At 43.7% G+C, this 24,528-nt stretch overlaps 1 protein-coding gene across 1 annotated transcript in view; it reads right to left on the reverse strand.

Moving 5' to 3' along the window:
* The window catches only part of ints7 (integrator complex subunit 7), a 74,568-nt gene that overhangs the window by 20,523 nt on the left and 29,517 nt on the right, over positions 1 to 24,528 (reverse strand). Inside the window, exons 6-11 of the mRNA XM_038810987.1 lie at positions 19,135 to 19,334; positions 18,211 to 18,333; positions 16,470 to 16,587; positions 14,200 to 14,331; positions 7,971 to 8,068; positions 1,378 to 1,617 (exon numbers count right to left, since the gene is read on the reverse strand). Coding sequence (XP_038666915.1) covers positions 1,378 to 1,617; positions 7,971 to 8,068; positions 14,200 to 14,331; positions 16,470 to 16,587; positions 18,211 to 18,333; positions 19,135 to 19,334 — 911 coding nt within the window. The remainder of the gene's footprint in view (positions 1 to 1,377; positions 1,618 to 7,970; positions 8,069 to 14,199; positions 14,332 to 16,469; positions 16,588 to 18,210; positions 18,334 to 19,134; positions 19,335 to 24,528) is intronic.

The raw sequence follows: 24,528 nt of genomic DNA on the forward strand, positions 1-24,528 counted from the left end.
GCAAATATTCTTTGGTAATGGAAAATCACTTTTCAAAGGAATAATGATCAATTCTGAGTTTTTTAAAAAAGTAAATTTTTACTTAAGCAATTATTTCAAAATAATTGTAACAAATCCTAAGTTAATCGTTAATAGCTTAAAATTGGCGGGATTCTCCGTTATTGAGACTAAGTGTTGACGCTGACGCAGAATTCGTGAACGTTCACAACAGAAAAACTGGTGCCGTAACTGGACCGATTCAGCGACTGTGGAGGAGCTAGCACCGCGTGGATCACAATCGATTCCAATGAAAAATGGTGCCGATTCACCAGGCCCGTGATTGACAGTCGAGAGGCTGACAAACTGCAGCCGCATTTACACATTACAATCCCCCCACACACTAATCCCAGCCAACAAGATAGTACTGATTGTGCTGGAGCATGCCCTTAAGCTGATGGGCCAGCTGGGGCCAGAGGGCACCGGGGGAGGAACACCTATTGTGACGGGCTGTTAGTGGCGTTTGCAGCTGCATGGCTGTCTTTCCGGTTGCGGCAATGGTGTTCCATGCCCGTCCACCCCGACCCCACAGCCCACCTCTTGGCCATCCCCCGGCCCAGCCAGATGCCCCCCGGCCAGTGGCACAACTGTCAGCAAACTAGATGATGTTGGACACTTTCCATACCCCCCTCACGGCGCATGTTTCAAGATTTTTAAAAGTGAACCGCGCCATTGGGAACTCGGCCCATCGGAGGCGGAGCATTGCGGAGGCCCCAGAGAATACCTGGCCAGGCCCGCTAATGACATGCAAACTGTTTACTGTACGTGTGTTCCGGACCACATTGACGCCGCTGTCGAGGTGACGGTGAAATACGATTTGGCGTCAAATTGGCGCCAGCCGCGATGCTCGCGTCGGAACCTATTCTCTGCCCAATCGCGTTTCCGGCGCCAGCCAATGGAGAATCTCGCCCATAGACTTTATGGTCAATTCGAAAAAGTTAATAATTCTGGTATTTAAAGACAGCCAGCTAACATTGTTAGCAGGTAAACTTCTTGAATCCATAAAGTACGACAAAACGCTCTCTTAGAAAGTTATAGGTTGCCAAAAAAAAAGCAAATCATGAACAACAAATTAAATAATGTTTTCATAAAGAGAAATGCGGTAGCTGTCGCCTGATATATTTGATCAGGTGTAATTGAGAGCTGGCATAGATGCAATGGACTTAATGGCCTCTTTATGTGCAGTAACATTTTATGATTCTCCCAGTGATTCCACTTGTCATTGGCTATTTAGCCAGTAGATTATTTATTTGTGCAAAATCCATAACACCACTCTGAAGTCCTCATGTTCCTTTCATTTAAATGCACAATCCTCATTAAATAAATCTTGAGATTTTTTACCAAAAGTTCTTGTTGTTTGTCTGTCGATGAAGATCCAATCATTTTGTACAACTCCATTAATTCTCCGAGCATCCCTTCTCCCAAGACAGGCAACTGCACTGCTATTGCTGCAAGGCAATGGCACATTGGAATACGAGCGGTGTCCTGTGCACTATGTAGTTGGGTCAGCAGAGATTCAACCACTGGTTGACTCAAGTGTGGGCGGCTACGCATCAGCTTTACCATGCAAGTAAATGCAGTCTGTGCACGAGGAAAAAAGGCAAGCATTTGAGCATATCAAATCGACAAATCCACTGTTTTCAAAGAAGCACATTAGGATGTGACAAGTACCAATTAAAGCACAAAGAGCACAGATATCCAGCCTAGAAAATATCATAAAATGCCATACTTTACTGAACCATCAGAAAAATATGGCACTGACTTGTGGTATTAAAAATCACAGCAACAAAGACATCATTACTGCTGCCAACACGATTGGAGACCTGAGATGGATAATGTGTCAAAATGCAAAATGTGACATTAAACTGCCACGTAGGTCCGTTTATTCAGCATCGCAAAGCCTGACTTTCCCCCACCCAACCTGCGCGATGCCTGATCCTCTAGTATTGACACCATGTTTCGCCTTCCTCTCCCATACTTATTTATTTATTTGATTTTATTTTATTTTAAAAATAAATTTAGAGTACCCAATTTTTTTTTTTCCAATTAAGGGGCAATTTAGCATGGCCAATCTACCTACCCTGCACATCTTTGGGTTGTGGGGGTGAGACCCACACAGACACGGGGAGAATGTGCAAACTCCACACGGACAGTGACCAGGATCGAACCTGGGACCTCAACGTCGTAGGCAGCAGTGCCACCGTGGCGCCTTTCCCCTCCCATCCTATTGTCATAGCTGATATTTTCCCACAAAGTCACGGCGAAGGGAGAAAAGGAGCGCAGGGAGAAAGAGCAGGAGAGTGAAAGGGAGAGTGTAAGAAAAGGGGCAGGGGGAAAGAGAACGAGAGGTGAAAATAGAGCAACAGCTGAATTAAAGAGAAGACAGAGGGAATCAAAAGAAAACAGTGGGAAACAAGTGGAGACACTAACATTATATGGAGTGGTTTATTGTTTGATTTATGTGCAGTAGATAAACCTGTATATACCACAGATGTTTATATTGCAAATTTCTAATGAGTTCTGCATATTTGACCTTCATAAATAGGACCAGCAGTAAAAAAGGGAGCATTTATATGCAAATTCAGAAACATTCAATATCTTAATAACACTATGTCACAATATAATGATGATTTTTTGGGGCACTGAAACATGGTCAAATATTACTACTCTAGAAGTAGTGCTGGAAAAGTGAATTTTTTAAAATAAATTTTTACAGGATGTGGGCTCCACTGGCTAGGCCAGTATTTGTTCCCCATCCCTAACTGATAGTCACCGGGAAATTGAGGAGCAAAAATGTGCGCAATTAAAAATAATGAGGGAATTATTTTAGGTGATGTCAACTTTCCCAAAATTAATTGAGATAGCCATCATGTTAAGGGCTTAGATGGAGTAGAGTTCTTAAAATGTATACAGGAGAATCTTTTAGCTCAATATGTGGAGGGTGCAACAAGGGTGCAATGCCGCTGGAACTAATTCTGGGAAATGAAGCCAGACAGGTGGTTGATGTGTTGGTGGGGGAGCATTTTGGTAATAGTGACCACAACATGGCACAATTTAAATCTGTTATGGACAAAGAAATGGACAAATTGCAAAAATTTGGATTGGGTGAGAGTAGATTTTAACAAAATAAGGGAGGATCTGGCCAAGGTAGACTGAAAGAGTTACTTGTGGGGAAACCTACAGAAGAGCAATGTACAGGCCCAATCTGTTCCCTTCAGACTAATAGGAAGGTGTAACAAATCCAGAGAACCATGGAAGACCAGAGACATTCAGGATACGATGAGAAGGAAAAGAGAGGCTTTTAACAAGTATGAGGGGAGTAAGTCTGCAGAAGCATTAGTGGAGTACAGTAAGTGGAGGATGAAGCTCAAGAAATCAATTAGGAGAGCAAAGAGGGGATATGAGAAAGCTCTGGCTGGTAAAAGTTGGGAAAATCCCAAGATAGTCTATAAGTGTATCAATGGGAAGATGATAACCAGGGAAAGAGCAGGGCCCATTAAAGACCAAGGGGGAAATCTGTGGGCAGAGCCAGAGGGCATTGGTAGGGTGTTGAACGAATATTTCACCCGAGAATGAGGAGGCAAATATGGAACTTGGAGCAAGAGATTATGAGGTTCTTGAGCAAATTGTCATAGAGAGTGGCACGGTATTGGAGGTATTGCCGGGCTTCAAAGTGGACAAATCTCCAGGTCCGGATGAATTGTGTCCCAGGCTGTTGTGGGAGGCAAGGGAGGAGATTGCCGGGGCTCTGACCCAAATTTTTAAGTCCTCTTTGGCCACGAGAGAGCTGCCAGAGTACTGAAGAACATCTAATGTGGTCCCACTATTTAATAAAGGTTATAGAGACAAGATAGGAAATGACAGACCAGTGAATCTCACGTCAGTGGTTGGGAGACTACTGGAGAAGATTCTGTAGGAGAGAATCTAGGAGAGGCAAGGTTTGATCAGCATGGCTTTGTCAAATGGAGGTCAAGCCCAACAAATTTGATTGAATATTTTGAGCATGCAACCAAGTGTGTAGATAATAGTGCTGTGATGTAGTTTACATGGATTTCAGCAAAGCCTTTGACAAGGTCTGACATGGGACACTTATTAAGAAGGTAAATGCACATGGGATACAGGGTGATTTGATAAGGTGGATTCATAATTGGTTTAGCGGTAGGAGACAGAGGGTGATGATAGACGGCTACTTTAGTGTCTGGAAGCCAGTGACCAGTGGTATACCACAGGGATCCGTGCTGGGCCGCTTACTGTTTGTCATTTATATAAATGACATAGAAGACGATGTGGTGGGTAAGATCAGTAAGTTTGTGAACAACACAAAGATTGGCCGGGTGGTGAACAGTGAGGTTGAGTGTCATGGGTTACAGTGATGGTCAAATGGGCAGATGGAATTTAACCCGGAAAGGTGTGAGGTGATACTGTTTGGAAGGAATAATTTAACAAGGGAGTATAATATGCAAGGTCTGACACTGGGAAGTTCTGAAGAACAAAGGGAACCTTGCTATGTTTGTTCATAGATCTCTGAAGGCAGAAGGGCAGGTTAATAGGTTGATGAAAAGGGCATATGGGACAATCGCTTTTATTAATCGAGGCGTAGATTACAAAAGCATGGAAGTCATGATGGAGCTGTATAGAACTTTGGTGAAGCCACAGCTGGAGTACTGTGTGTAATTCTGGTCACCAATTTATAGGAAGGATGTCATTTCACTGGAGGGGGTGCAGAGAGAATTCACCAGAATGTTGCCTAGGGTGGATCATTTAAGTTACAAATAGAGGTTGGATATGTTTGGGTTTTTTCTCTGGAACAGAGAAGACTGAAGGGTGACCTGATTGAGGCGTACAATATTATGAGGGGCATGGACAGGGTGGATAGGGAGCAGCTGCTTCCCTTAATTGAAGGGTCAGTTACAAGCAGACACAAGTTCAAAGTGAGGGGTGGAAGGTTTAGGGGGGATTTGAGCAAACGCTTTTTTACCCCGAGAGTGGTGACAGTCTAGAATGCACTGCCTGGGAGGGTGGTAGAGGCGGGATGCCTCACATCGTTTAAAAAGTACCTGGATGAGTACTTGGCATGTCATAACATTAAAACCTGTGGGCCAAGTGCTGGCAAGTGGGATTAGGTGGGTAGCTCAGGGCCTTTCATGTGTAAGTGCAGACTCGATGGGCCGAAGGGCCTCTTCTGCACTGTAGCATTCTGTGAATTGCCTTCAAGAAGGTGCTGGTGAACCTCTGCACTCCATGGGATGTAGGTACACCCACTGTGCTATGACGGAGGGACTTCCAGGATTTTGACCCAGCAACAGAGAAGGAGCAGTGCTGTATTACCAAGTCAGGATGGCGTGTGACTTGGAGCAGAACCTTCAGGTGATGGCATTCCCATGTATATCTGCCCTTGTCCTTCTATATGGTAGTGGTCGTGGGTTTCGAAGGTACTGCCAAAGGAGCCTTGCCGAGTTCCTGCAATGTATCTTGTAGATGGTACACACTGCTGCTGCTGTACGTCGGTGGTGGAGGGAGTGAATATTTGTGGAAGGAGTGTCAATCAAGCGGGCTGCTTTGTCCTGTTTGATGTTGAGCTCTTGAGTGTTGTTCGAGCTGCACTCATCTATGTAAGTGGGATCCAGGCTTGATGGTCGGTGCAGATGCAATGGGCCAAAGGACCTCTTTGTGTGCTGTAAAACTCTGACTCTGGAAACTTACATATTTCAAAAGTGAAGGGAAAAGCGTACAATGATGTTCAGTGATTTATCACCACATTGACCTCTCAATCCCACATACATTAAAATAGTAAATGCAGTCAGATAGAGCAGTAAAGATTGCAGGAACAATAAAGTGTGTGCCTTTCCCAAGGATGACCTTGTATTCCCTCTGATAAGCAGTTTACAGTGGCATGCTGTGGGGCTGAGAATAAATTGCCAACTCATGTAGCTGTAATTAGTGGATGGATGCAAAATTAGAAAAGTATGTTTGTATCGCAAACAGTGAAGGAGTGGGGGATAACCTACAGTTCATATTTATAGTTCATATTGCAGAAACACTTACACACCACATCCCAGTCTATTATTAAGATGATTTCATATTGTTCACCATTTCCATTTTTCTTTGCTTTTTCACTAAATAGAATCATGCAGCACTGAAGGAGGCCACCTGTCCAGTCATACCTCGGCTGGCTCTTTGGAAAAGCTAGTCAATTTATTAGCCCAAGCCTTTTCCCCTAACTCTGTTGGCCCCAGCCTTTTCCCCATAACTCTGTTGGCCCCAGCCTTTTCCCCTAACTCTGTTAGCCCCACCCGTTTCCCCATAACTCTGCAAATACACAAGCAGCAAAATACTTCAGATGCTGGAAATCTGAAATAAAAATAGAAAATGCTGTATAGACTTTGCAGGCCTGGTAGTATCTGTGGTGAGAGAAACCAAGATAACACTTCAGGTTAACCGAGGTAACACTTCAGGGCCTGTGACCGTACATCAGAACTGGGAAAGGTTAGAAATATAATAGACTTTGAGCAACTGAAAGGGGGAAGATAGGGAGCAGGAGGCAAGAGAAATTAAACAATAAAAGATATGTCCAGAGGTGTGAATGGTAGGGTAGCTGTCAAAAGAAATGGAAAATACATAAGGGGAAAACAACAATAAAACATGAAACAAAATGGGGGCAGAGATTGTGATCTAAAATTAGTAAACTCAGTGTTGAGTCCAGAAAGCTGCAAAGTGCCCAATCGCAAGATATGGGGCTATTCCTTGAATTTGTTGCAAGCTTCATTGGAACACTGTAAACTGGCCAACATCTGAAAGGTCAGAGTGGGAGCAGTGTAAAGAATTCAAATGACAGGCAGCACGGTGGCGCAGTGGATTAGCACTGCTGTCACATGGCGCCGAGGTCCCAGGTTCGATCCCGGCTCTGGATCACTGTCCGTGTGGTGTTTGCACATTCTGCCCGTGTTTGCGTGGGTTTCGCCCCCACAACCCAAAGATGTGCAGGGTAGATGGATTGGCCACACTAAATTGCCCCTTAATTGGAAAAAATGAATTGGCTACTCAAAGCTCCGCGGTTATGCTTGTGGGCTGAATGGAGCTGTCCCAATTCTATTCACTCCATTTCTCCTTCCACAGATAATCCCAGACTTGTGTCTTCCCAACATTCTCGGTTCTTATTTCTCTTCAAGTACATGTCCAATTGCGTTTTGAAAGTTGCTATGGAATCCGATACCGCCATCCATTCTGGTACAACATTCCAGATCTTACCTCTGTGGCAGACTAATTTCCTCCCTACTTCTTTTACAAATTGTTTTAAATCTCTGCCATCTGGTTCCTGACCCACTTTCCAGCGGAAACTTGTTTTTTAAATTTTCGGCATGCTTCCCACCCCTTGTATTATTCTTAGGCAATGATTTCATTGCAATTGAAACGGGCAGTAAATTTTACCAGTGGCCCAGGCTTCAAATAGACTCGACAAGAAACGACCCTCATTATAGCTCTAGCAGTTTATCTATTTTACTGAAACTGCAATTTAAATTAATTCTGCTCAAGTCAGGTAGCTTTCTGTAACGGAGGGACAAAGAAATTAAGATTGTGATTCCTACGAAAATCAGCATTTGCAGCATCCTGATGTCAAGCCACCTAATAATGTGCTCTCTCAGCCACAGTGATATATCCTGTTAAGAAGAAGAGGTACATAGCCTCCATTGAAGGGCAACACATTCTGAAAACACACTGCAGCTTTCATTTCAAACAGCACCGATGAGAAAAAGTACAGTACAACAAAAAAAGACATTTGTTTTATAATCCTTTCTTTTTTTTTTGGTTGCCACACTCAAATTGAAGAGAATGCACTGCATCTACATACTGAGCAGGCCAAAAGTAATCCTTCTGTGGTAATAGGGCTCTCACATGATCCATCCCACTCATCCATGAGCAAATTCATTCCTTACCTTTAAAGCATTATGTGCTCCTACACCACTTTCCTGGCTGCAAAGGACTAGGATAGATTGCAGGGCAGAAACTGCATCTTGTTCCAAAGACAGAAAATCTGCAAACAGCAAAAAATAAAGTAGATGGTAGTTGAATATTATTCTATCTCCAGTGATAAGTAGCAAATAGAAAGTTATTAAGTGTAGGAGGGTGGGAACTGTAAATATTTAGTTTTAATACTGGCTAAGTAATTTCTCTTCTATGCAATAGTAGTATTGACACAAGGCGAAACTGTGGACGTTCTTATCCTCAGCAAATTCACATCAAGTTTTGTATAACTGAGTCACAGTATAAGGGGCAGCAGGGTGGCGCAGTTGTTGCACTGCTGCCTCATGGAGCTGAGGATTCGGGTTCGATTCCCGGCCCCGGGTCACTGTACGTGTGGTGTTTGCACATTTTCCGTGTGTCTGCGTGGGTCTCACCCCCACAATCAAAAAAGATGTGCAAGGTAGGTGGATTGGCCACACTAAATTGCCCCTGAATTGGAAAAAATGAATTTGATATTCTAAATTTTTTTTTAAACCCAGTCGCAGTGTCTACAGCTACACCAAGGAAGGGACTTCATCGTGATATATTTGAATTGGGAAGTTGGAAAAGGAAGGTCATTATGATGGGTGGTAGTGAAAGAAGCAACTGTAATGTTTTTTAAAATATAAATTTAGAGTGCCCAACTCATTTTTTCCAATTAAGGGGCAATTTACGTGGCCAATCCACCTCACCTGCAGATCTTTGGGTTGTGGGGGCGAAACCCATGCAAACACGGGGAGAATGTGTAAACTCCACACGAACAGTGACCCAGAGCCGGGATTGAACTTGGGACCTTGGTGCCGTGAGACAGCAGTGCTAAACACTGCGCCACCGTGCTGCCCTACCAATTGTAATGTTAGCAGTTTACAGAAGAACAGACTCACCACAGATACTATGGTCAGAATTTTCTGCAATGAATGGATGACATATTTTTACTAAAACCCCAAATGATGGACAATATAATCAAACTTAACATGTATTTGTGACCAATTTTCTACTTGAACAGCTTTTTGGGGGATTTTATTTTCTATTTACAGGAGTAAAGGTGTAGCTTTATGCAGAAAACCTTTTGGCAGTTTCAAAACATCATTTCAGTTTGTACTTTAGAAACTCACTGAATAAGAATTAGCTACAACCTGTTAAGTTTCATTCTTGTCAATCAGAATATAGATTAGAAACATGGAAAAAATTGGAACAGAAGGAGGCCATTCAGCCCTTCGAGCCTGCTCCGCCATTCATTACGATCATGCTGATCATCCAACTCAATAGCCTAATCCCGCTTTCCCCCATATCCTTTGCTCCCCTTCGCCCCAAGTGCTATATCTAACTGCGTCTTGAAACCATACAATGTTTTGGATTCAACTACTTCCTGTGGTAACGAAGTCCACTCTCTGGGTAAAGAAATTTCTCCCCGTCTCTGTCCTAAATGGTCTCACCCGTATCCTCAGATTGTGCCCCCTGGTTCTGGACACACCCACCATCGGGAACACTCTTCCTGCATCTACCCTGTCCAGTCCTGTTAGAATTTTATAGGTTTCTATGAGATCCCCCCTCATTCTTCTGAACTCCAGCGAATACACTCCTAACCGATTCAATCTCTCCTCGTACGTCAGTCCTGCCATCCCAGGAATGGGGAATTTCTGGGGTGGCAGCAGGCTGGAATCGAGCGGTTTGGGGATTTATTTACAGGTGGGGGCTTTCCGTGTTTGAAGGAATTGGAGGAGGAGTTCGAGCTGCCTGGTGGGACTGGGTTCCGCTACTTGCAGGTGAGGGACTTTGTGTGGAGGCACGTTTCAACCTTTCCGCACCTTCCGCCCCAGGGGGTACAGGACAAGGTAGTGTCGAAAACTGGAGTGGGGTGGGGAAGGTATCGGAAATTTATAAAGAGCTCATGGACTGGGAGGGAGCCCCAATAGGGGAAGTGAAGCGGAAGTGGAAGGAAAAAATGGGCAGGAAGTTGGAGGTCGGGTTATGGGAGGATGCTATGAGGCGAATCAACGCGTCCTCGTTGTGTGCCAGGCTCAGCCTGATACAATTTAAGGTGGTCAACAGGACGCACATGACTGTGGCCCGGATGAGCAGGTTCGTTGAAGGGGTGGAGGATTGGTGTGGGTGGTGTGCGGGAAGCCCACGAATCATGTCCATATGTTTTGGGTATGTCCAAGGCTTAGGGGATTTTGGCAGGGATTTGCCGAAGTCATGTCGAAGGTACTGAAGTTATGGATGGTTCCGAATCCAGAGGTGGCGATGCTTGGTGTGTCGGAAAACCCGGGAGACCAGGGGACAAGAGAAGCTGATGCTTTGGCCTTTGTCTCCCTGGTAGCTCAGAGACGGATCTTCTTGGCCTGGAGGGACTCGGAACCCCTGAAATCAGGGGTATGGTTTAGTGACATGGCCGATTTTCTCAGGCTCGAGAAGATCAAGTTCGCTGTAGCCATTTATCAACGTCTTTGGGAAAAATTAAGCTGTCGGTGGGAAATTGGTAAGGGAATTGAGTATGTAAACCATGTTGGCTGGGTTTGGTTTTTGGTTTGATGTGTGTTGCTCACTTTATTTTTCTCTTGAAAATTGTTAAAATTATAAACGCCTTAATAAAAACATTTTTTTTAAAAATACCTTCGCTGCTCTCCCTCTATAGCTAGAACATCCTTCCTCAGATAAGGAGACCAAAACTGCACACAATATTCTAGCTGTGGCCTCACCAAGGCCCTGTATAATTGCAGCAAGCCATCCCTGCTCCTGTACTCAAATCCTGTTGCAATGAAGACCAGCATGCTATTAGCCTTCTTTACCGCCTGCTGCTTACCTTCAGTGGCTGGTGTAGAGGACACCCAGGTCTCGTTGCACATTCCCCTCTCCTAACCTATGGCCATGCAGATAATAGAATGCTTTCTTGTTTTTGCTATCAAAGTGGATAACCTCGCATTTATCTAAATTATACTTAAATGTCATTCATTTTCCCACTCACTCAACTTGTCCAAATCACACTGAAGGATCTCTGCATCCTCCTCACAGCTCATCCTCCCACTCAATTTGGTGTCATCTGCCAATTTGGAGATATGGCATTTTGTTCCCTCATCTGAATCATTAATATATATTGTGAATAGCTGGGGTCTTAGCACCATTTCCTGTGGTACCCCACTAGTCACTGTCTCCAATTTGAAAAAGACCCATTAATTCCTACTCTTTGTTTCTTTTCTGCCAACCAGTTTCTATTCATCTCAATGCACTACCCCCAATCCCAAGCGCTTTAATTTTACACATTAATATATATATATATATTTTTAAAAGAATGTCTAATTAATTTTTTCCAATTAAGGGGCAATTTAGCGTGACCAATCCACCTAGTCTGCACATTTTTGGGTAGGGGGGACGAAACCCACGCAAACACGGGGAGAATGTGCAAACTCCACACGGACAGTGACCCAGAGCCTGGATCAAACCTGGGACCTCAGCGCCGTGAGGCCGCAGTGCTAACCCACTGCGTCACCGTGCTGCCCCACACATTAATATTTTATGCGGGACTTTGTCAAGCGCCTTCTGAAAGTCCAAATACACCACATCCTCTGGCTCCCCTCCATTAATTCTACTATTTATATCCTCAAAGAATTCCAGTAGATTTGTCAAGCATTATTTACCCTTCATAAATCCATGCTGACTCTGTCCTATCTTGCCACTGTTTTAAAGTGCTCTGCTATAAAATCTTATCAGCTGGTACCTGGGATACAGGTAGACCAGTGCATTTGGTTATCCACTTTTAACACATGTTGCTTCTTGTTGGCTAGTTTTCATTTTGAAACTGTAATGATCACTCAAAATCCCCTTATTCTGTCCTGGTCTCTATTTGTGCAAAGGATGTCAAGATGAGATATGGAAACAGTACTTCTGTGATGCAACTTTGGCTGTTTTAGGTCTTTATTGTGTCATCGCAACAAATTAGAAACCAGGTCCAGAGGTGAAAAGATGAAGTTCAAACTCATGAAACCTCCATTTTCAGACCGTTTTTCTGATACACTAGTTAATTGATACCCAAAAATCAATTTACAATTATACCACAAATAGAGGTACAAACATTATGTATGCATTTTCTTTACTCAATTATGTCATATTTGTTTAAATTTATTTACCTGCGCGTATCAAGTTTTGTTTCCAAAATACTCAAAGACTGCATAACTTTATACCAACATTTCTGGTGTCCATCAAACTATTGATCAATTTTCTTCCCCTTTACTGGTTTGAATTTAAGTTTGTTTTTCTCCTTTTTACTGCGATTACCTACCATCATTATTCACAGATTACTTTGTGCAAAATCTTGCACATTTGTAATCCTACCCCTCAAATCGCATGCACATTCTACCAAACAGATAGTGCCCTGACAGCCTACTATACAACTAGATGATTTCTCTCATAGTTCTATGACAGGATCTTACAAAAGTCAGAAAAAAAAATACAAGTTCCTCTTGCACATCTTGTTTTGCTTCAATTCTCCTCCTCTCCCCCAGCGTACGCACAATCCCTGACTACACCCCAGTAAGATTCAAGAAGATCTCGGTCTGTGGAACATCCTAGACACTTTATGGAGCAGCTGAGTTCTAACTTTGTGAACGAAAGGATTGCAATGTACTAGCTGCTGAGTCTGTTTCAACTCACACACACAGACTTCAGAAGTGTTGTCTGACTAATGTAACACAGCAGCCAGATTATTTTTAAAAATTTTTTTTTTTTAAATTTAGAATATCCAATTCATTTTTTCCAATTAAGGGGCAATTTAGCGTGACCAATCCACCTAACCTGCACATCTTTGGGTTGTGGGGGTGAAACCCACGCAGACACGGGGAGAATGTGCAAACTCCACACGGACAGTGACCCAGGGCCGGGATTCGAACCCGGGTCCTCAGCGCCGTAGGCAGCAATGCTAACCACTGTGCCACCGTGCCGCCCCTGCAGCCAGATTATTAACTTTTCAGAAGCCCAGCGCAGACTCAAGACCCTGAAATGGACACGCTTTCTCAATCTCAAATCTGACTGTAATGTCTTCCTGTCAATTTGCTCCTACTCTAACTACTGCTTTTTAACCAGCTATCTTCCCATGCTTAAATTTGGGTGTTCCACTGAACCAAATTCAGGCCACTCCCAGGTTCAGCCTTGTTCACTTGTACTCTTTCATCCATTCCTTTTAGAAACAAAAAAATGAATCATCGATTCTTCCAATAAAAAAATTAAAATCAAAATTCATTACTTTAAAATTACATGCTTAACAATATGAGTGCAGATTGTGAAATATAAAGATAAAAATGACTTTGTATAATTGTACTTTAAATCAATTTGTTTAAGTTAATTATTGTCCTCAAGGGGATGCTTTCTATTTTTAATCAGATTTACTAGTAACCAAAACATGATTTTAAAATCAAGCGAGTGCAAGAACTTTAAAACATATTCCTATTATTGACACTCCAGAGGTGAAGCTGCATGTTGGCTCACATTTATTTTTAGTTTTTAAGAGCGCCAATGACTCATGGAGCTAGAAATTTAAATAAGCTCCACGATAGGTTAGTTAAATATATGGTTGTTAGGGCGGCATCTGCCCACAACTTCCATCGGTGAGTCGATTTGTCCTAACTAAATTTTAAGGCATGCAGTAAAAGCATATTAAATCTAAGGGCAGGATTAAAGTACAATTTGCCTACCTTCAAAAATGATTTTTCAGCTTTTATTGTAAACATTAACAAAAATGCAATACTGACATGAATAATTTTGCACCAGATCTGCAGTATTAACAGAATATTCGATACAGAATTTATCCTAGTCATCTCAAAACTAACTTGGACAATCGGTATCGATGGACTGGTTCCACTGACCACTCATTTGACAAACTACAATATCTAAATTTTGTCCACATTTGATTGTAAATGCCATTTTAAAAACTTATAGGTCCTATTCATTATAAAATTAATTTATCTCCAATTTAGATTCCTGAATGATTTTCTGATTTTTTACAATTGATAATTCCATGAATGGAGGGAATGCATATTTGTTTTCTTGTCTCCAGTGTTGTATTATTAAGATTTAAAGTCATTATTCAACCTAGATTGGGCATAAAGACCTTCTAAAATTCTTGCAATCAACCTAAAGGAACACAACACATTTGTTATTCAAGATTACCTTTCTCTAAGCAGGAAGCTACATTTGTCAGAACAGTGACACTGTGGGCTGCAATTGCACTGTTGCTATGGTAACAACACTCTTGTACAAGTTTTATCAGGTCATCAGGACGTACTGGAGCAGGAGTGTTTCCTTTTAAACGAGGAGAAATGCAAACATAATTAGCTGCATTCATATTTCAATCACACAGCATACAAATCAGGCAGACCAATCATGTATTTATATTAAAAAATGGAATATAAATAAGCAGGTTAAGAGCTTTTGGTTTAATCCTGGAACTGCTTTTGTCAATTCCAGCCCAGAAACAAATTCATGACAGTGCAACTATCGAATATTCATATTACAAATAAAGTAGATGACCAATTTCAGTGATATTTCCACATTCAGCTGGACTTCCACACAGAATTTTCTTAAAGTGGGTGCTGTAAGCTACTAAATATATACAAGTGCTGTAATTATACACTTCCTGATTAAAGATACAAAAAGATTCCAAGTGAATGGCGCACTCATTAGGGTAACACAGCGAGGACCTAGATTCACAAATTACCTAGACAGGTGTTAATAGTAATTTTTTAAAAGTACCAGTGAAGACATATTTTTCCCTCCATTTCCTTCCTCATTGTTTTCATAGGCTGACATTCAAGTACAGTATTGTGCGAGTGCTGCCCTGTTAAACCAAGGCTCCATCCGTCCTCAGGTGAATTTAAAAGACCCTTTCCATTGGCACTATGTTGAACAGCAGCGGAGTTGCTGTCCTGGTCAATATTTATCAATAAAATTGATTATCTGTTTTTCAACATGTTTTTGTGGAAGCTTAGAGTGTGCAAATTAGCTGCTGTATTACCAACAGTATAATGGAGACAGCATTTCTGAAGTAAATTAATGGTGGTAGAGTGTGTTGGGATATCCTGAGGTTGTGAAAGGAACTATATAAATGCAAGTGCCTCCCGACCCCACTCCGCGCCACACCTGACCCTGGAGTAAATGCTGTACCGCAGCAGTTAATCTTTAGCATTTCTGCCAACAGGCCCCCTCCAATCTTTGTTTGTGAGCTGAGACAGTGGGTGCGATTTAACGTCCAAAAAACAGAATCCTGTTTTGGGCATATAGCAGGTAACACTCTGCAGAGCCCAACTGCCCAGAGACGTCCAATGTGCTGGGTTTGCTACACGCTTAAATCATGCCATGGCGAGGTCTCCCAGGCGAGGCTGTTAGTTCCCGTGGGGAGAATCTGGCGTAGAAATTTAAATGCTCTCGTTAGATCTCGTAAGGCATTCCGAATGATGTAAATCTCATGAGCGGGCTGGTTTAGCTCACTGGACTAAATCGCTGGCTTTTAAAGCAGGCCAACAGCACGGTTCGATTCCCGTACCAGCCTCCCCGGACAGGCGCCGGAATGTGGCGGCTAGGGGCTTTTCACAGTAACTTCATTGAAGCCTACTCGTGACGATAAGCGATTTTCATTTTCATTTCATTTCAAGAGATTTAGCAGCTTTGTCGTGTCGATGAGTAAGGCACAACGAGGCCATTAGATCGCGTCCAATGACTGTTAACACTGGCTGCATGCTTTCCATTGTCAAACACACATGCCAAATATCTCTGCCCATTCACGCCAACGGGATTCTTTGGTCCCAACAGCAGCGCACCCCGTCTTGCGGATTTCCCGGAAGCTGGGGAATTCCCATTGGCAGCTTCAGGAGCAGAGAACCCGCCGCCAGAGAACGGTGCGCCGCCGACAAATACAAAGCTGGGAGGCCAGAGAATCCCACCCACAATTTCCAAAAGATTAATTGAGTGTTTGATTGTATCCAGCTGGTGGCATTAACTGGAGATTCACTTATGCTCCCACATTGTTTCTTCATTAATAAGGGGATCGGGGTTATGAGAAAAATATCAGCCACGATCGAATGGAGGAGCAGACTCGATAGTCTAAGAGGCCTTATGGTCATAAATACCAGATTGAAACTGTGGTTAGTGGGTTTAGAGTTGTATGTTTGTGATGCTTCTCTGTATGTAAAAGTTTATAAGTGTCGAGAGATTAGACTCCTCTTCTAGCCTTCCCACCCGGCTATTTGAAATACACTGTCATTCAACTCAACTGAATGGGGATTGAACAGTTTGGAAGCCATGCTTGGGGATATACAATTGAACCCAATCTGACCTACCTATTAATAGAGAGTACCAAAGAACAGCACCGGAAGGAGACAGCAATTTCACACAGATGAGTAAAATCACTAATAGTAAAAAGTTTAAAATATCACCGGCCTTACCTTGTGAATTATAGTAATACTGCTTCATAGCTATAGTTCCCGAGAGTGTGGACAAAACAGAAAGTGTACCCAATTTCATGCTATCGTAAGGGGTCTGTAGGGCACATTCACACAGTGCCTTAGGGAAGAGAAAAAGCAAGTTACCATTATGTCATCAGGAAGAGCGTTGAAGATAAATCATTCCAAAAACAGTTAGATGTTATTATAGGACTCGAAACGTTAGCTCTTTTCTCTCTCTACAGATGCTGCCAGATCTGCTGAGATTTTCCAGCATTTTCTCTTTTGTTTTAGATTCCAGCATCCGCAGTAATTTGCTTTTATATAGATGTTATAATAATAAGACAACAGATTTGGTATTTTGCAAGGATGGGATCAAATAGGTTGAAGGAACCTCCTTCATCCAAACCTTTAATTTTTTAAACATCAAATAGTTGTGATTTAGAAGGATAAATGTTATTGAAATAACTGCTTAATTATAAATCATGACAAGTATTGAACAATCCCGACTCCAAACGCTTCAGCACTGTATCTGTCACTGGTGATATTCTATCAGGCAGCAAACCTAAACAGACCCCTAGCACTATCTGTGAACACATACATATATCAGCAACTTGCATTATGAAGTAACTTTTATATGAAGAAATAGCCCAAGGCTCTTCAGAAATAGCCATAGGAATACAAACACTAAGCCAGGAAGGTTCAGATTAGAATGAGTAACCAAAAGCCTGGTCAAACCCTACGGTGCCGGAGGTTTTTAAAAAGGTGAAGAGGTGGTGAAGTTTAAACAAGGAGCTCAAGAAAGTGCAACTAAGATGGTTGAAAGCTCTGCTGCCAATAATGGGGAAGAGAGGAGATGAGGAGATATTATTTTACACAATGAGTTGTTCCCATCTGGAATGCACTGCCTGACAGATAGTGTAAGCAGATTCAACAGTAGCTTGCAAAAGAATTAGCATAAGCATAAAAGGGCCAAGTGGCCTGCTTCTGTGCTGTATGATCCGGTGAACAATCTGACATTCCAAAGACATATAAAGTGTTGGAGATATAATATCACCAGAAAGTTAGATTATTTAAAACAAAATGGGCTCATTGAATTACACCTAAACATGTGATTGCCATGGTAGCATGTTTGAGCTGTGCACAGGACGATAAAGGAAAGGAGAGAGAATTATTTCCAAGCCATGCTGATGTGCTTCTTCATAGCTGGTCCACAATCATACAGGAACATCATTGAACACTTATCTTGTTGTTACTCCTTGACACAGACAGAAGATGGCCAAGGAGAGAGCACAAAAGGATTTGAAACACAGGCCCTAAATAAAGTACAGCAATTCACAATGGGCTCTCATAGTAATAATAATAATCTTTTATTGTCACAAGTATGAAGTTACTGTGAAAAGCCCCTAGTCGCCACATTCTGGCGCCTGTTTGGGTAAGCTGTTAGGGGAATTGAACCCGCGCTGCTGGCCTTGTTCTGCATTACAAACCAGCTATCTAGCCCACTGAGCTACAACCAAATCAAATTGCATTATTTGTTGAAGTACACATTTTTCTACACCGTGGTAACAAAGAATTTTTCGAATAACTTTAAAAAGGACCATCTGGTCAAAAGGTGGAACTGTGCATGTTTAGGACAACTAACTGTAACCAAAATTGCTTAAGCAATTCCTTAAAGAATCATGCCAAATTAATTCAGTCAACCATTTCTCGGTATTCATGCTCGGATTTAAATTGAAAATACCTGAATGTTAGCTCTGCTCCACATGTGTGGGGTTTTATTGGCCAACAATTTCAGATCCTGAACAGAAAGTCTCTTTACAGCTTTTCTGGGGTCTTCTTTCAAATATTGCAGCAAAAGCTCAATCTGTTTAATACATAGGTAAAGCATGACAGAAGACAGAACAAATTAGTCACAGCATACAATGTACCAAAATTTCAACCACACATTTTTAAAAAAGCGTTCAAAATCAATTCTCAAGAACATTTACAACGCCTATCTTGACTATGGTATTTTCTTTATAAAAATCACCAAAATCCTTGTGTGAAACAACAGTTTGTTTGGGTCCTCGTTACATTATTCCTTTTCTTCTACCCTCTGCAGGTTTTCAAATCAGAACTTTGTTCACCTAATCACTGCTTCTCTTTATTATCTGTCTTCTAAATACTTGTTTCAATTTTTGGAGGGTCCTGCATCATGGGTGGGACATGGCCTCTCAAATAAGTTTCTTAACAGAGTTCTACAAACCTTTTTAACAAGGCAACCTTTTCAGCAGCTACTAGGTTATTGCTCATTATATTTAACATTCATTAATTCACCACATTGAATAATATAAACCAATAACAATATTGCACAGCTTAAATTGAATAACAGTGTGCACTAACAAAATAACCATAGGGAACTATGACAGTTCAAAAGTCAAAGAGTGAAAAAAAACAGATTGTATCTTAAAGGCAATTTAGCGCTTCTGCAGTCTCATGTGGATAGTAGTACTAACTTAACTTTTATGGACAGAAGATCTCAAGTTACCTATCCATGATTTCCGACCATTATCCCTGCAGAGAGCATTGAGTTAGACTGAGTAAATTACTGAAACACACTAATATTTAAATGGACTGTATGTGTGGTTTTCTAATGAATGAGTGCACTTTAAAAGATAATCCTTACCTGCTTTGGAATATCAATCAGTGATGAAGCAGCTAGCTGTGTAAAAGTATGTAGGGTGACTACTACCATCTTGGTGGAAGGGTACAATGCCACCAATTGCTGAAGAAGGACCCGAGTGCTGGAGGCGAGGGTAGCATCATGATGCATATGCTGCAGAATGGGAATCAGTTTTAACTTCAGATCCACAGGTGTAGCTAATCCTGGAAAACAAAGTTTTAAATAATTAAGACTGAGCTATTTTTTCTTGCCTTCAATACTTCGCATATGTAATAACTGCAGCACATCCTGGACAAACACTTATGATTGGATGTGGTATGCATAGAATGTCCAAGTCAGAAAGGCAAAGGGTATAAACTGTGATGCTAAGCTGAATGAAGGTGGAGATAAATTCTGGATGAGATAAGTTTTTTTGCACAGAAATCACAATGCTTTATCTGTCATTGGTTCACTTTATCATCTTTCCATCTTCAGGGTTGATTGTCATCCTCAGACAGCTTTTTTTACATAAAGAAAACAAAGTCAAGAGGGGACTTCTTCATTTCTGAAATGATATACATCCACCGTAAGGAAGGAATACAGCTTAACATGATAGCATATGATACTTCCAGAGCCCAAAAGTGCACATGAAAACATGATATTCCAGATACTTGGTAATCCACATGATCACCTATTTAGATAGGACACGATTCTCTGGAAAAATTTCCATGATAGCGAGCGGGAATTGCCGCGTGTTTCCCGGTGCTTGGCCCAGGGAGGCCAGCAACACTTTTCAACGTTAATTGGTCCACGCAACAAGGTCTCATGGGCTTCTCGCCCCGAATGTCGGTTCACCAGCCGATTCGCTGGGACCATGCTCACCAGCCCCCCCACTAACAACGTTGAGCAGCACAAGCTACACTTGCTCAGCCAACCCCATCCAGCTTGCAACAAAGGCGTTGAGAAGACCAACCCCAAGATTTAGTGCTGCTGACCCGCGGAGGCTCTTGAACGCGGTGGAGGCCAGGAGGGATGTCCTGTTTCCCCGAGGGTGAGCCACAAGGCAGCCAGTGTTGCCTTGGACACAATGGCGGCAGCATTCAGCTCGGGCAGTGTGAACAGGACCAACGACCTACACTGGGCACAAGATGTAGACTCCAAAGTCCCACCCTGAGTGAAGGTGACGGTCATGGCTGAGGGTCTCGGCAATACATCTGCCTCACTGGGGGATGTCACCAAGTATCAGGCCGACCTTGATGGGGGTTCTGCGGGACATGTCCTGCTCTCAGATGAGAATGGCTGAGGCACTGCAGAGCATGATCCGGTCACTGGGGGATGTGCCCCAGTCACTGAGGAGCATCGCAGAGGGCATCAACACAATGGTGCGGACTATGGGGAACCATCAGGGCTGGCACAGCCAGATGATGCAGGGGCAGCCAGGGCCTGAACCAGCTGGCCCTCCATCCCAAGGTGAACCCCAGGGCCCTATGGGCACCGACCAGGTGGAGGGGGCGCTAAGTGCCAACCCGGGCCCGTCCCATTAGACGGCGACTGTTGCCACCAGCACTCCTGAGTTCCACTCCTCTGATGAGGCCGTGTCTTGGGGTCAGCACACGGGCCAGGGCGGCATGGCTGCGCATGTGCCATCGCCAAGTAAGCCGGGGCCTTCCAGCCCCAGAGGATGCCCACCAGGGCCATTGAAGGCCCGGGACGTGGTAAGCAGCTGGCTGCATCCACCTTAGATGTGTACCCTGGGGAAACACCGAGACGTAGTGGTAGAGCTAGGAGGGCCAGGCACATTGAGGATCACTGAGGGCACTGAGGTAAGGGGGAGGGGTTACATGGGGGATGGGGTTGGGGGTGGGGGGCATATTGTAAATGGGTATTGTACAGCACATTAAACAACCCTTTGCATCATGCTGCCTCAGTCACTTTCTTCCGCAATGCGGGCTGACCCCTGGACCCTTTGCCCGTCTCGCCAGGCACCCCCCTTTCCCATGCCACCCACCCATCCTCTGGCCATGGTCGTGTCCCGGGAGCTGTGTCACATCCCCTGGGTGTTTGGATGTTGGCTCCTGCCTGTGTGGTGTCGACTCCCACACAGTGTCCAGGCTTCAAGATTTGATTGGAATGCTAGGCAATGACTCCCACATGCTACATAGCCCGCCTACCCACGGGAACCCACTTGACATGTGCCAGGTGCTCACTTAACCACAACTGCCAATTTCCTATTAGTGATTGCCTTCAGCCGCGCAGCCAGAGGCCTCAGCAGTCGGTGGGGATTATGGGGGATAGGTGGGGCAGATGGGTAGGGATAGGTGTTGCTCCCGGAATGGGGTTGGGATCCAAGGATTGGCATGGTGGTGACGCGAGTGATTGCACCCACCCACCAGCCACCCCCCCCCCCCGACCCTCCCATGGCAGCCCACCCATGCAGAGGGTCCTCCACCACCCGCCGAGCACTGGGTTGGCAAGCTCAGTGCCCCCAGTCTCTTTGCCTGTGAGCAAGATTGCTACTCAACTCTTCGGCTCCCCACAGAAGTCCTTCCATCAAGTTCACGTTTTAAAAAAGGAGTACCAATTGGCGCCAGAGTGTGCACTTGCTGGGTAGGCTGGTGAATGACAGGAGGCCGTTGGATGATGGGTGGCTCTCGTTAATTGTATGGAAATGAGGCTTGAGTGGTGATAACTGGTTTCTCGCTGAGCTACGGCAAGATTCCAAATTCGCCTACAGGAGCGGGCCGGTTGCATTGCAAACTGTCTGGCGCGGTTCCCATTTTTGGCCTCACCCCCTATCCACCTGCCTTGCAATGCTTGAGCGCGAGTGTAACGAGGCCGGAAGATCACGCCCGAATGTCATAAAGCCCAGAGGCCATTGTACCAGCTTACTGACCTCAAGCTAAATTGAAACTAACTCTCCCAAAACAATAACTCTATGGGGTAGATAATTGGGCTTGTGATTAATTGTTAGTCTGTGGAATTCTCATCCCCAGAGAGCAGTGGAGGCTGTGTCTTTGCATTTATTCAAGATAGAGTTAGACAGAGTTATGTGAGGCAGCCAGATAAGTGGAGTTGAGACCAGAAGCAGATCAGCCATGATCTTATTGAATGGCGAAGCAGACTCAAAGGGCTGAACGGCCTACTGCTAAGTCGTATGTTCTTATGATGTAGAGGTCAATATCTTGCAAACACAAAAGACAACACTGCTAGGTATGTATTCGTATTTTCCCATTCTACATTCTGTGCACACTGCAGCAAGCATATCCAAATAGTACAAATATAGGATGGGAAAGCATCTATGTCAAATCCAGACCAACTACGAGGACCAATGTGCCAAAGAAAGTCTATACTCAATTCAATTTGCACAATAACTAGCAGTATCTCTGTGAGGGCAGTTTCATGTGAAATATCCTGGTACACTATCAATTGGAGCCCAACTAAAAGACAGTGATGAAGGTGGTATGGAAAGAATGGCCCTCAACTAGATTGGATTTGATCCCTGAAAATAGCAGCATTTTGGGGCTCATTCCACCCAATCTCTACATCTCATATCAGTCCTACATCCCAATCTATGCCCTTCATCTTTCTGACTCTGGCATCCTGTACGTATTCCATTCCACCCATCGTTCTCCATTCCAAACAGAGCCTTCGGTCACCTTTCTCTACTATCTCGGACACCCATCCTGAACACAAGATAATGAGTCAGTAACATTGCTGTATATTCCCTTATTGGTTATAAAGTTGCAGGGGAGACAGGTGGTGGTTGCGATGAGGAGAGGTGGTGACATTACCAATGTAGCTTGGTGTCTAGCCGGAATGAATTGTTTTGAGAGTAGAGGCTCAGCCATGGTGCATCAAGAGTGGGGTAGGTTGTTCTGTTTTGAATGATATTGAGTTTCAGGTGTTGTTGCAACGGCACTCATCAAAGACATGGCAAATAATCATAGAGCCATACAGCACAGGAGGCCATTCAGCCCATCGAATCTGTGCCAACCCACTGAAGGAGCACTCTACCTAGGCCCACTCCCCACTCTATCCCCGTGCAACGATTGTACACTAAGGGGCAATTTAGCATGGCCAATCCACCTAACCTGTACATGGATTGTGGGAGGAAACCGGAGCACCAGGAGGAAACCCACGCTGACATGGGGAGAACTCCACACAGACAGTCACCCAAGGCTGGAATCGAACCCAGGTCCCTGGCGTTGTAAAGCAGCAGTGCCATCAGGCCAACAGAAAGAAAACCCAATAGAAATAATCACAATGATTTTGAAAAGGTGAAAATAGGAATGTGTTCCATAATCCATCACACTCCTGATTTGAGCTCTATAGATGATCAGAGAAGAACTGAGGAAGATTCAGGTGTTCAGCATCTCGTTATGGAGAATCCAGTTGCTAGTCTGCTCCTGCAGTCAGAGCTGGTCCAGTAAATAAAGGAATATGGACTCGATCCTCACTGTCTTCAGGTGATGTGCCGGAGGACTGGAGAATAGTCATGTTGTTCCTTTGTTTAAGAAGGGTAGCAAGATTAATCCAGGGAACTACAGGCTGGTGAGCCTTACGTCAGCGGTAGGGAAATTACTGGAGAGAATTCGAGACACGATCTACACCCATTTGGAAGCAAGTGGACGCATTAGCGAGATGCAGCATGGTTTTGTGAAGGGGAGGTTGTGTCTCACTAACTTGATAGAGCTTTTTGAGGGGGTCACAAAAATGATTGATGCAGGTAGGGCAGTGGGTGTTGTCTATGTGGACTTCAATAAGGCCTTTGACAAGGTCCCTCATGGCAGACTGGTACAAAAGGTGAAGTCACACGAGACCAGAGGTAAGCTGGCAAGATGGATACAAGAACTGGCTAGGTCATAGAAGGCAGAGAGAAGCAATGGAAGGGTGCTTTTCTGATTGGAGGGCTGTGACTAGTGGTGTTCTGCAGGAATCAGTGCTGGGACCTTTGCTGTTTGTAGTATATATAAATGATCTGGAGGAAAATGTAACTGGTCTGATTAGTAAGTTTGCAGATAACACAAAGGTTGGTGGAAGCGCAGATAACGATGAGGACTGTCAGAGGATACAGCAGGATTTAGATCGTTTGGAGACTTGGGCGGAGATATGGCAGATGGAGTTTAATCCGGACAAATGTGAGGTAATGCATCTTGGAAGGTCTAATACAGGTAGGGAATATACAGTGAATGGTAGAACCCTCAAGAGTATTGACAGAGAGATCCCGGTGTACAGGTCCACAGGTCAGTGAACGTGGCAACACAGGTGGAGAAGGTAGTCAAGAAGGCATACGGCATGCTTGCCTTCATTGGCCAGGGCATCGAGTATAAAAATTGGCAAGTTATGTTGCAGCTGTATAGAGCCTTAGTTAGGGCACTCTTGGAATATAGTGTTCAATTCTGGTCGCCACACTACCAG

This window comes from Scyliorhinus canicula, chromosome 1, assembly GCF_902713615.1.
Source record: "Scyliorhinus canicula chromosome 1, sScyCan1.1, whole genome shotgun sequence".
NCBI classification, from domain to species: Eukaryota; Metazoa; Chordata; class Chondrichthyes; order Carcharhiniformes; family Scyliorhinidae; genus Scyliorhinus; species Scyliorhinus canicula.